The sequence below is a fragment of the Perca flavescens genome, chromosome 17 (genome assembly GCF_004354835.1).
Source record: "Perca flavescens isolate YP-PL-M2 chromosome 17, PFLA_1.0, whole genome shotgun sequence".
Lineage (NCBI taxonomy): Eukaryota > Metazoa > Chordata > Actinopteri > Perciformes > Percidae > Perca > Perca flavescens.
In genome coordinates, this window is record NC_041347.1 from 26,791,660 (window position 1) to 26,804,565 (window position 12,906).

At 39.7% G+C, this 12,906-nt stretch overlaps 3 protein-coding genes and 1 long non-coding RNA gene across 12 annotated transcripts in view; 2 read left to right on the forward strand and 2 right to left on the reverse strand.

Annotated features, from left to right (window-relative positions):
* Positions 1 to 2,662, reverse strand: part of ugp2b (UDP-glucose pyrophosphorylase 2b) — a 43,981-nt gene extending 41,319 nt beyond the window's left edge. Inside the window, exon 1 of one of the 2 annotated variants that reach the window (XM_028603612.1) lies at positions 1,455 to 2,230. In XM_028603612.1, the coding sequence (XP_028459413.1) occupies positions 1,455 to 1,473 (19 nt within the window). In that variant the 5' untranslated portion in view covers positions 1,474 to 2,230. Of the gene's footprint in view, positions 1 to 1,454; positions 2,231 to 2,381 lie in introns of those variants that run through there. The other variant, XM_028603614.1, reaches the window with a different exon arrangement.
* On the forward strand, positions 1,748 to 4,771 carry LOC114572150 (uncharacterized). Its single transcript, XR_003694739.1, has 2 exons — positions 1,748 to 2,479; positions 4,524 to 4,771. It is a non-coding gene; the product is annotated as an uncharacterized LOC114572150 (long non-coding RNA).
* Positions 4,772 to 5,148: 377 nt separating this feature from the next.
* mdh1ab (malate dehydrogenase 1Ab, NAD (soluble)) lies at positions 5,149 to 11,612 on the reverse strand. 2 transcript variants are annotated; one of them, XM_028602779.1, is made up of 10 exons: positions 11,392 to 11,612; positions 10,746 to 10,849; positions 10,121 to 10,219; positions 9,560 to 9,656; positions 7,740 to 7,915; positions 7,298 to 7,420; positions 6,978 to 7,154; positions 6,512 to 6,625; positions 6,077 to 6,166; positions 5,149 to 5,900 (listed from the first exon to the last, which is right to left on the reverse strand). In XM_028602779.1, the coding sequence occupies exons 2-10, from the start codon at positions 10,746 to 10,748 to the stop codon at positions 5,778 to 5,780; spliced, it is 1,002 nt and encodes a 333-aa protein (XP_028458580.1). In that variant the 5' UTR covers positions 10,749 to 10,849; positions 11,392 to 11,612; the 3' UTR covers positions 5,149 to 5,777. The 2 variants fall into 2 exon arrangements, with proteins under 2 accessions (XP_028458580.1, XP_028458579.1); XM_028602778.1 differs by having other exon boundaries at positions 10,746 to 10,908.
* The window catches only part of wdpcp (WD repeat containing planar cell polarity effector), a 76,937-nt gene continuing 74,870 nt past the window's right edge, over positions 10,840 to 12,906 (forward strand). For all 7 annotated transcript variants that reach the window (XM_028602771.1, XM_028602773.1, XM_028602775.1 and 4 more), the window contains exon 1: positions 10,840 to 11,569. The gene's annotated coding sequence lies outside the window, so the exon portion shown is untranslated. The remainder of the gene's footprint in view (positions 11,570 to 12,906) is intronic.

The window sequence follows — 12,906 nt, forward strand, 5'->3', positions numbered from 1 at the left end:
CAAGTGTGTGGTGGCAAAGCCAGGTGGCTGACCTTAAAGATAAGTAATAAATAAGACATGCTGGTTGACGCTGGATAAAATTATCAAACAAACATACCACTATTTATTAGTAGCTTAAGGACCATCTATTGGCTTTATATAAAAAGTAAAAGTATTTTAGAGTATTTCTGGTTAAATATGGCAAGACAAGCCATATCTATGTCACCACGGATTTGGCAACAGTTGCAAAAGGAATTTGCCACATGCCAGCGTTTGTCATCAAGGGCATTTTGGAATCTATATCCATTACTTTATTGTTTTAATGGACTAACTACTTTAACTAATCAATTCACTGTTTTTTTTAGTCTATAAACGTGTGATAATGACAAATGCAGATCACAACCGCCTATGGTGTGAAAGCTGTATCCATCACGTTTGCAGTTTTTACCTCATTTTCCGCTTAAATGATTTACTGATAATCGAAATTACAGTTTATTGATTGAGTAAATCGATTTATCGCATCTTTAGGTAGTTAGTCAACTTGACAGCTACAATTTGGAGGTCTGGTTCTCTTCTAAATACTTAAAAGCAATAGTGGTTGTTTCAGAATTTAGTCAAATAACCTGCAACTGTGCCCCAAAATCCACTCGCATTGGCACATCAGATTTATTCTTGAGGGCTGAATGCTTTTTTAATGGCAGTAACGTGTAAATTACTGGCAGGCTGGTTGCTTATTAGACAGCATATCCATGCTATAACAGAAAAAGTACAAACACAAAAAAACTAAAGGGTAGCTGATGAAATATAAGCCTGAAGTAGTGAAATAAATCCAGGGAGAAAACTGGAGAACTTTGACCAGAATTCACTTCTTTTTTCTTTTTTTCCTTAAAAAAAGGTCCATACAAATATTTGTATTGAATTTGTCAGTTTCAGCATGGTGTGTTCAGGTACAGATTTCCCATCCTGTACATAATCATTTAAGTGTTTAGAGTTTACTACCCATCTCCAATGCATTCAAAAGATACAGTATGTAGTTGGCAAAATGGTCATGTAGTAATAAAAAGGATAATGTAAGGAAAACTATAATCTGCATTCAATAACTTTTCAGAAAGTCAAGCTTTAATCCTTTAAGTGAAGGAATCAGTCAGTGTTTTAAACTGACAGAAATGAAACAGTGTGGTATGGCACGGTTAGTCACATGTGATGGATCAGTTGGTATGTGAGGCAAACTCTCTCTACTGTAGGCTACTGAAATGAATATACACAAGTGCTTGTATGGAAGGCAGTATGAATACATTTTTAAAAACAGATTAGAAAATTGGGCTGGCAGCACACATTAATGTTGATGGTTTGGTAAATAAAAAAAACACAGGTATGGTCCTTTAAATCCACTTAGACGTAGGCTAGGCAATGTATCTAGGCTAATTGTACATCTAAAGTTAAGAGTTGAATACACCCTCCACAACACTACTTACCTTCTACATAAAGTGCCATTTTTTTTCAGATGCCAAGTAACGTAGCGACCAGTTCAGCAATACATACGGTTAAATAATAAGGTTAATCCTAAACTGAGCTTCGAGTTAAATATTCCAGAGGGGATTCAAAGTGAAAGCCGAAGTGCCATTGAAAAAAAAAAAAAAGCCAACTGTTCATTTACTCAGAGGTGTACAGCCTGTGCAGTCAATTCACCACTGAAGCTCTGGAGGATGACACGTCCTTTCTACTTCACGTACTTAGAAAAATAAAAACAAGGACAGTCACACTTATCTCCATGGACAGATGCCAGATGCCGTCCCTGAACATGAAGCTGTATCTGGTCTAGGAGGATCTTTTATTGCTTGCGGTGCCTGCCTCTCATTTTCCAGCCCCAATACTGTTGCCCACGTCACAATTCATGTCTGTGACTCCCAACCTCTCGTTATGTTTTTCTTTTCGCCTCGCCCCCTGCTTTCATTTGGATCAGCGTATTGCCACAGAGTCGGCGATTTTCAGCCTCTTTTTACACTGCCAATAAACGTAAATTATTAAGCGGTGAGATGCATACACGAGTGACTCCATCCGCATGACCTGCTTGACGTACGGGGAACTCCAGAGGCTAGGCTGCGGAAATGAAAGGAATGATGGATGGGTGGACGGGTTGTGCTCAAGAAACAAGAGAGTTACGCTGCATTCAGTGTGCGCTCCCTTCATATACATAAAGAAAACTCATGTCTACGACGGTGCGATGAACGCCAGACGGGGGAAAAAAGACCCGCTTTCGATAAAAATAAAAAAAATAACCGTTAGCCGGTGGGCTAATAGCTATCTTGAAGATACGATCGACACCACTCGCTTTGGGAATACCTTGATAATGTCAAGAGGCAAAGTGATCAACTGTTATTAGATTTAAAATCATTTCTTACTGTGTGACAGTAGGATACTGGCGGAAGAAAAGTCGATGGGGTCGGCCTGGTCCTGCGGGTCTGAAGGACCACAGCAATCCCGCAGAGGAGACAGCGAGGTATAATATGTTTTGCTTATTTGCTTTTAACCGGTATACGCCTTAATACCCCAGGATTCTGTTTCCCTTCGACATCGCTGAAAAGGGTTCAAATAAACTTTAAAAAAAATGGTAGTTAGTTTGATGATATTTTACACAACAGTGCCATTCCAGGAAGGGGCGAATGGGAACGTTGCAGGAAGCTGGCAGCCAATGAAAAAGCTGTATTCCCGTGACGCAGATTTGACAACCAATATATTTCTGCAACGTGAGATATGGTTTCTGACAATTCCGGGTTAAAGAATGCTGGAAATGTACAGGAAATGTATAATGGATGTATTAAAATAATAAAATGTACCTGATGTACCCGTGTAATGACTTTTTGCGTCAAAAGTTTAACTTGGATTTGAATGTTTGTACTTTCTTTAGTCAGACATTGAAACCATGGAACATCGTTGTCTTGTAGATTGCTAAGTGCTTTTAGGATGCCTATCAATGTTGGATAGTGATGGGACAACCGACTCTTTTACGAGTTAATAGATTCGGTCACCGGTTCGCGTGCCCTCGGCGGTGGGGGCATATCTATCAAGATAACATTACGTGTATTTTTATGGGATATAGGCCTAATACTTTCCCCTTGGTAATGTAGCATATGAATTTCCATGAACACAATTCTTAAATGCACGAGACATAAAGGCTTCTGCTATCGGTTGATAACTCAAACTTGCCGAGAAACTAGACACCCGTTTGAATATAGACTCGTGCAGTAGCCTCGGTTACGGTCCTTACGGTCTCGTTCAGTAGCCTGGTGCGTGGTCTCCTTGTGACAGCCTAGCCTAGCTACCACGTAGCAACATTCACTTTTCTAACGTTTAACTTAACATAACTACCAAGATAACATGACGTGTATTTGTATGTGATGTACTGTACTTCCCCATCGATAATGTGTGAATTGCCGTGAACACAATCCTCTAAGATGCACCAGATAAGTTAATAAGGTTAATAACTCAAACTTGCCGAGAACCAAGACACCGCTTACATTAGAGTCGAGCGGGCCGGCCGGTTGCACGGTTACATTAGACTCAAGCGGGCCGGCCGGTTGATTTAACCGGCTCTTCGGTCAGTTCGTCAACACTAATGTTGGATGACTAATAGTGATCAAGTAGATTCTAACATACGAACATATACAATTTGGAGTTGGAGGAAGGAGAAGCAGTTTTGGAATAATAATGTCATTATTTTGGCCACCAATATTATACACAAATGTCGTTTTTCCCAAAACATACTCTTATATTTGCTGCAAATTTAAACAAAATAATATGGTACAAAATATACGAAAAAGGTTGTAAAATTCCAAAAGCCCTACATCTGCGTTAATATCTGTATTTACTGACTGACCACTTGTGTTTTTCTTATTTTTTTTTATTCCCGTTGAAGCATATGACACATGACACACATTTCATTATTATTTATCTCGGTTATGTGATTTCCTTTTCGCTCGTTTTTTTTCTCGTTTGTTGTATCTGTTTCTCTTGAATATGTCGTGCCTTTTTAATATTGCAACGAAATAAAATAAAGTAGTTCTCACTGACTGCGTAACATTCAGCATTCTAGTAGAGTTACCTCATTAATGTTGGAATGGTGATTGTTTTTTGGTAGATTTGGCCCCTTTAATGATTTACCTATTTAATCAGCAATGACAGCTTGAATTTAACTAATTACAAATGATACATAATCGACCCTTGTGCTGCTGGGTAATACTGCCCTTGCCTGGTCAAACTGTGACATTGCGCTGTACCTCAGCTTCTGATGCATAGTATTCTACTAGTATTAACGGTCTGCAAAGAACTTTTACCAGGTCTTGACAATACAGGTCACAATATGTCTGTTAGATATAATGCTATGTTATCAAATCCTTGGTTATTGAAAATATTTTTTTGCAGAATTATGTCTGAAATACTTCCTGCTAGTAAATGACAGTACTACGTTACTTCTCATTACCATGTAGTTGAGTGTTATAAGCATTAACTAAACAACTGGACATTATTTTCTATACCCGTTACAGACTGCGATTACATTACAGAATGTAATGGTTCTAAACTCCACCCCTTCCAGCCTGCATAGTACATCCTGGTCCAAACATTGAGAAAAACTGGACATCTGTCTGACCATCCACCTGTATATCCCTACTAATCTAATGCAGGTTTGTGAAGTTGTCAGTCTTGTATATTGTATTAATTGTATTTGTAACTGCAGTTCAGAGTCCATGACCAATTTTTCTACAGGGACAATAAAATATGATCTATTTCTCTATCACAGGGCTGATACAGAAAAACATTCACAACTATGGCAAATTTAGACACCAATTCACCGAACATGCAGGACGTTGAAATGTGGGAAAACATACACACACAGGAATTGTCCAGCAGGCCGAAAACCTGAAACCTGGAAATACTTGCTATGAGGTGACAGTGCTAATCACTCAGCCTCTGTGCCACATAAAGATAGAAGTATCACAACTTAACTACATTGGGCCTCATTCACCAAACGTTCTTAAGAACTTAAGAAAAAAACTTATAGATAACTTAAGATATTGGTGAATGAGGCCCATTGTACCTATTTATGTGCCTGCAAAACAAACACACTTAGAAAACAAATGTAAAACCATAAAAAAACACAACTACACTGTATTTACTACAGTTTTTTTTTTTTTTTTTATTGTTTAGCTTAAACGTTATCCATTCCAGTGTTCAAGGACTTAGTGCATCATTGATTTTATGTAACAACCATCCATGTTTTACTTAAAACCAGAGAAAAAAAATAGCTGGTAACAAATTTGGTGGACTTTCAGTATATACTATACACTTAAGGTGGAATTATACTTGTGCCATTGTGTCATAGTGTAAAGTGCCCCTTCTGTAGGTGTCTTTGATGTCTACTGAAAAGGAGACTTCATGTATCGCCAAAGTAAACACAATATGTCTGTACCGGTATCAACAACTTGTGAAGGAAACCCAGGCTAGCCAATCACTGTCTACATCTCCATAGGTGGTGTACATTTTTTAAAAGGTGCACCTTAACGTAGCTAAAGCTCCGGTGGCTATGTGCATAGGATTAGTTTCTACACCGTAGCCTCCCAACGCACAAGTTGAAATCCAACTTTACACTCATAAACACTTACTCACTGTGTTTGTGTAAGGTCAGACACACACAGACACACACACAGTAATACAGGGGTCGGTGGAGTGCTTCGTCACAGGCGTGCGTCTGGAGTGTTGGGTCTGTCTAAGTGTTGGCTGGGTGGCCTTGCAGGATCTAGTCATACTCCTAGGAAAGCCACAGCTGTGTCTCTCTCCTCTATCAGCTCTGCTGCTGTGGCATCCATCTTCATTCGGGAAAAGTCGTTGATGGCCAGGCCCTCCACAATCTTCCACTTCTTGTCCTGAGGAAACAGCAAACCTTCGTAAATTTTGTATTTTGGAACATATGCTTCAATGGCATATGTTCACACTGTTTCGCATTTTAAGGACAGACACACTGTAGTTGATTGCTAGCTATTAGCTGATTTCAATACATTAGGCTGATAGAGGAGTGAACACAAGGTCAGATCAGTCTCACCTTAATCTGGACAGGGAATGAGTAGATGAGGTCTTCTGGGACTCCATAGGAGTTGGCAGAGGAGTATACACCCATGGAGATGAACTCACCCTGAAAGAAAGGAAAAAAAAAAAAAAGGAAAAACTGGTTAAAACTGCATATTTTGTCATCACCATCATCAAAATGAGTATTCAATAATACAAAAGTTAACACTAAAATTGCACAGAGCCATAAGTCAGAAATATTAACTATCTCACTTGTTCGCAAAACAAACTCCTAAAAGTTTGTGTATATTCATGACTAAAACTTTTGTGGGAGCACAAACACAGAAATATGCATTTACACTGTTTTTGTCAGATTTATGAAGCCATGCATACGCATGGTTCCTTGACAGAATGTGGCAACAGACAAACATCCCCACACCATAACTACAGCACAAATAAATATGCGGTTTACCTCGGGGGTGCCTGACCAGATGTCTCTCATGTGGTCACAGATGGCCTTGGCTGCAGACATGGCACTGGACAGCTTCCTGGCCTTGATGACTGCAGCGCCTCTCTGCTGCACTGTCTGCAATACAAGAACATGGACCATTACATGAAGACGTAGTGGCAGTCAATGGGAATGTGAGCAGAAGAACTGAGCTTATAGGGCTAGCTTGTGTTAATGAGTTGTGCTGCTAATGTTGGTTTCATTTGTCAAGGTTTTGAGATAAAAGCAGAGATGTCTGCAGCAGTTATCTCTGGAATTGAAAAAAACAACAAATAAACCTCAGTCTGTGTTTCTGAAACACTGTCATTTGTAATTGTCCTTCCTATTTTTGCAAACTGTGCACTTTTTGAGTGGCTGCCACAGGAACTGTGTAGAAATGCAAAATGTATCTCACAGTCCTATAGATTACAGTAAATCTTCTTTAGCTCACAGCGATGAAATCTCCTTTAAGCCAGGCATCATCCTTGACTGCGTCAAAGCAGGCGAGCTCGCTACCAGACATGTTGACCAAGCAGTGATGCACGTCTGGGTACTGGGTGGACGAGTGGTTGCCCCAAATTATCACATTTTTCACATGGGTGGCAGGAACGCCACAGCGCATTGCCACCTACAGGAACAGAGAGCAAAATCGGGTTTCGCAATCAGCTCAGACAAAGAACTGACAACGTAGCAGCTCAAAGTCTGAGCCCAATTTGTAAAGAAAAGAGTGAAAAGAACTGCAAGTACAAACGGGAGCGTAAGGGAACGCACCTGAGAGCGAGCCCTGTTGTGGTCCAGACGAGTGAGGCAGGAGAAATTCTCTTTGGGGATGGAGGGAGCAGACTTGGCTGCAATCAGACAGTTGGTGTTGGCAGGGTTTCCCACAACCAGCACCTGAAAGAGACACAGACACACACAGACACACAGACACACACACACACACACATTTTAAAATACAACCTAAGTGACTCATCTGATCTAACTCAACCAACGTAAACTCATTATTGTTACAGCTCACTAATAGTCCTATAGATTTGCTCGTTTTAAAAGGTAGCTGTAGGTTTTATATCTTACTCTTACCAGAGTAGAGGCACTTGAAAACTTGTAATATGCTTAAAATCATAAAGGGCAAAAAGAGATATGGTTGAGCATTAGAAAATAAACTTAAAAATGCCAACATGAGGGCTCTACAAATGAAGTTGCGTGTCAGTACCTTGACGGTTTTCTTGGCGTACTTCTCCAGTGCGGCGCCCTGACTCTTGAAGATGGCCACATTGGCTTTGAGCAGGTCCTTCCTCTCCATGCCATCCTTCCTGGGCATGGAGCCCACCAAGATGGCTGCGTCCAGGTCCTTGAAGGCCACCTCCTCCTTGTCAGTGGGGACAATATCTGTGGAAAGAGAAAGTGACATCATAACTGGTAATGGTTGAATGTTTATATACTTTATATAGTTTCATGACATTTTGCATCTAAAACTACTCTGCCAGACCTCAACAGATTCATAAGTCACCATCTACTATTTAGAACAAAAAAAAAATCAAATAGATTTCTGGGCAGATTCCCACATGACAGGAACTAAGTATGCGATGCATGTTTGTAACGATCCTTTGTGTAACTGGTGAGCTCATATTAGTGCTGTGTCTTGGACGGAGATAGATAGTTTTTTTTTTTAAACGTAGTAGTGTGGATGTGAGTTTGGTCCGTCTCAACTATAGTACAGAAACAAGTTCTCAGTTGGAATTCCTGAAGTTAACAATAAACTTCATACAACTTCTAAAACAATTACACCAGAGTACACAAAGTAGGAAGCAAAAGTCTTGTATGTACACGTGGTCCATCTGACAATACATCACTAGGACATCTCAGGTTAAAACAAAAACTTTTTTCAAAAGTTTTTTATCCTTTCTAAATCATACAGGCATACCATTTTGAGAAATGTACTTTGGAGATATCCCATGTGTGAGTATTTTACAGTATGGCTGGGCCCATCTCAGTGTATGAAGCGTTGTCTTTGCAGCACAGTTGGTTAACATAGGGGCCTCTCACAGCCCCTGCCCAAACAAAGCAAAGGACAGCACCAATTCAAAGGAAAAATTCCAGGTCACAATGGAGATGGCACATAATGGCGCCTCACGACTGATGACATCGGTTACAGTGATGACACCAAAAGTCCTAACGGAAACCAGCAGTGCCCATATTTATCAACAGTCCTTGATGTGGCCAAATGGCCTGGGTGTTATAGGATGCTCAGCTACCCCAGGAGATCACGAGTGGACCACCATCAGTGGCAAAGCATTGCCTAATTATTGAAGTAGACAAGATATGGTCGCATCTAATAGGACTTCAAATAAAGAAAACAAACAATTAAATAAATAAGAGTTTGTGTAGAAAAGGAGTGATTTTGAGATGCTTAACGAATTTAGCCCTGGCTCCTTCCTTTCAAAAGTGAAGGCTCTGGGGCCAACCATGCAGAAGTTTAATGCATTTATAAATGTAAAGCACTTCATATTAAACTATCCACCACATCTTTACCCCAGCATCTCATTGTAGCTACTGCTGCCCTGATTACATTTAGAGGCTCCAGAAAGCTGAAATCTATGCACAGGCCTTTATTCTTTACAAAACATGCCAGCATGATGATGGCACATTCTTGGCCAGAGCTACGTTTACTTGGGGTGGGAAGCATACGCATATTATTATTACCATTACTAGGAAGAGTGTTGTGTTACTCTGTGCACAAAAATGACATTATCAAAAGCAAGACAATCATCTATGATACCTTTTTATTTGTGTTAATGAACAGGACATTATAACCCTAAAACGGGAATATATACACTATAATATAATAATAACTAAATGTTACAAACAAAAACAGTAGATTTTAAAGTAAAATGCATAGTCTACATGTTTATGGAAAACTGTGATATCTGAGGCCAGTGTATCAATACTGTAAGATATATATATATATATATATATATATATATATATATTGTAATGTTATTTTACGTGAGTGTCCCACCCTTAAATTCCTACCTCTCAGAAGTGGGAGGGCACAGTCCTGCAGCTCCATGACAACACCATCCAGGACTGGCAACATGGGCGTAATGTCCAAAAGGAGCAAGATGACTGGCTGACAGAAGATGGAGGGAAGGAAGTAGGCAGAGGGATGAATGGTATGAAATTAATAAAAACATGCGGGAAAAAAATCCCAATTCCCTTGTATGCCATGTCAGTTGGGGGACTTAGTTGTCTCTGGGGGGGACTTAGTAGTCTCTGGAACAGAGTGTGAAGGCCTCACTTACGGTGGCATGTGCCAAATGGATCAAGTGGTTTCCAAGTTGGCCTAAGAGCCTTGGTATGAGATCCATATCATTGACTTCAAGGACGATCCTTGCTGTTCCAGGGCTCCCGGATGAGCAAGTGCAATCTGATCACTTCACACAGGGGCAACATCTGTTCAATGTCACCCCCAGATACAGTATGATCAGGAAAACCTGAGTACTGTGTATGTCTTTTGATAATGCCCTTACACTGTCTAGTAATGACATTAGGGAATTGAGTGTGTTAAGGGAGAAAGACAAAGCCCTTCTTTACCTGATCTTTGCCAAAGACATCTCCCTTGGCAATGCTGAACAACAGGGAATAGGCAATCTGTCCAGCAGCGCCGGTCACCAGAACTCTAATAGGCTCAGACTGCAAGACACACGGCAAAGAACAGTGATGTTACTACTATTAGCATTGATTTCACTGAGAGGACAGTTTAACTGTCCAGCGCACGTGGGTGCCTGGGTGTCTATTCTTGTCAACAGGATTTACTAAAGCAGAAGGGGTCACATCAAAAATAGACTGTGCTTTCCATACAGGACTCACTGTTCAAATCAGGATATACTTAGGTTACCAAGTTCACCGCCATCTTTACCATTCATCCAACAGCATTGATTCAATCCCCAGTATTAGCTACATTACCAAAGCGTTACATGAATATGACACGAGTATTGACTAGATTTTTTAATAAAACAACCTTATGAGTCCTAAGAGAGTTGGTTACACGCCAAGCCGCGAGCCAGACGACAAGTAGCTATGGTTAAAATCAATTTTAACAAACTTTGCACAACTTTGTGAATTTCTCACTGGATGAATTGTAATAACTGCGGTTTTATCTGCGTTATACATGCATGATTAAACAAGAATAATCGATATATCCGTTGGCTTTACTCACCATGTTCACACGATGGCTTGGACTGTTCTCTCTCTCCCACTTCTCTCGCTCAACCCGGAGGTCACTCGTATTTAACTCCTCCGTTGATCACGACACTTGCAACCCTTTGACGGCAGATTGAATATCCGGTAATTGTAGTTTTTATTTTTTTATTAATGTAGTCCTTAAAGAAGTAGTCAAAAAGAACAAGTTATCCAGTTGATAGTTAAATAAAACGTGGCTATCGGTAATAGTACTATTACATAGGCTGTTTAAACAGGCTTCTACACGATATCGCTATCTAATGAGCCAACCGGTTGCATTGCAGGCTGATACAGGACCGCCTCGCTAAGCTAACGTTAGCTGGTTAGCTAAGCATAGCCCACAGTCTATGGCATAGCCACAGCTTGTTGTTGCTTAGCGACCTGTATCAAGCGGTAGCTAGAGCCAGCTAGCTAGCATCGAGAGTACTGTTTGTTTGTTACTTTAGCTTAGCCACTCGTTAGGCTACTATAAGATACACAGAAGACCAACAGTTAACTGACCGAACAGCGAGTAACGGCGTTAACACAGCTAAGTTATCAAGATGAAATTAACCCGTTTGAATGTAAACGTTTTCAGTGCAAAGCTGGTTGTTAAGTTTGGATAAAGCTAACTAGCTAGCTACCTGGAGCAAACAGCGTCTGGTGTTCACGTGTCGTCTTTAATCAAACGAAAATTGCAAACTGTATGTTTGCAGTGCACGTTTTATGTTTTGAAGTTGACATTAAGTTAAAAAAAAAAAGAAAAAGAAAGGGGGGCAGAGCACGAAGATCTTTGCCGTTTTCGTGACTGAAAAAAACAAGGTAAGTTATTGATAACGTGAGTAACGTTAACCTGTCTCATCTCTTCCTGTCTGTCCTCTCCCTCTTCCTCTAGCTATCTGTATGAGAATGTCAGATATTGTGGGGATGATTTGTAGCAGTCAAACATAGGATGCCTGTCTGGATTTCACTTAAAATGCTTCTTGTTTGAACTTTTTATGTTTTGCTCTCAAAGTGGTTTAAAAAGTCAATAAAAAATGAATAAGTCATTGGATCTTCAGTTTCCCAGAAGCATAAATGATGACTTAACAAAGCATTTTATAATATCCTTAAGTGAAATACTTCCAATATCTCTTTATTGTTTCATCACACGTTTTGAGATATTAATCTGTTGTTTTCAAAGCAGTCTCCTCATCTTTGTTTCTTCAGCAAGAGAGGTGTAAAGTATTTCTTTCTTTTCTATCTTGTTTTGAGTTGAGATGACCCCTATAGAGGCCCAGTGTTAGGTGAGCATGGTTATCAATATTTAATATCATCATTACAGGCTCATTACATGACTTGAACAGAAATCAGTGGGGATGTGTTTTACCTGGCTGGCATCAGACTGTGATCTTCCTGTGGGCTTGGCTGGCTGGATGGCTGGCTGGCTGAAGGGTTAAGACACTGTGCCAAATGATATTGTGGTTAATACAGATTCTTCTGTAAGTATTGGTGGTTGTGGCATGAGCATCATTTTCTGCTGCTTGACATCTTCATGAGTTCTATTCTTTATATGTTTACCAGGGCTGCACGATATAAGGAAAATATCTAATTAATTAATTTTGACTGATATTTCGATTGCGATATGATTCACCATATTGGAGGGAATGATCATTTTTGTATCACTATTCTCATTTTCATTGAAAATTATCAAAATTAAAATGATTATAGTGTGATTTTTGCGAGGATCTGTACCAAACAATGATTTTTTTTCTTTAGTCTGTAGAATAGGATTTGTAGGCCGGGATGTCTCTGCAGCACCACAATACTTCATTCAGAATGGTTTGCCCTAAACAAATATTTTGTATCCTGATTGACTTCTGTAATTTTTCTATTCATTGCATGACATCTGTTGCATGTCTGTCGATCCAGGGAAAGAGATCCCTCCTCTGCTGCGATTTTACTTTTTACTTTTTTAACTAAAGTTTTAAAGATTGCAGACTGATGGAACACAGTTAAATAGTAAATGTTTTTAAGCCTTAAGTTATAAGATATGTAGAATTTGGTTTTAAATGACAGTGCTGCTGTAATAACACAGAGTGCCAGGTTTAGATCTATTATTTGCCACTCTGTCTCTGCCATGTGAAAGATAACATTCTTATTTCGTAATTTTTTTCTCC

What these genes read in the sequence shown, in the direction of transcription:
- mdh1ab (XM_028602779.1), bottom strand. An exon ending in TGCCCTCCCACTTCTGAGAG is followed by an intron (nt 7,916 to 9,559) that starts GTAGGAATTTAA and finishes CTCTTTCCACAG; the next exon opens with ATATTGTCCCCACTGACAAG. An exon ending in TCTGGTCAGGCACCCCCGAG is followed by an intron (nt 6,167 to 6,511) that starts GTAAACCGCATA and finishes CCTTTCTTTCAG; the next exon opens with GGTGAGTTCATCTCCATGGG.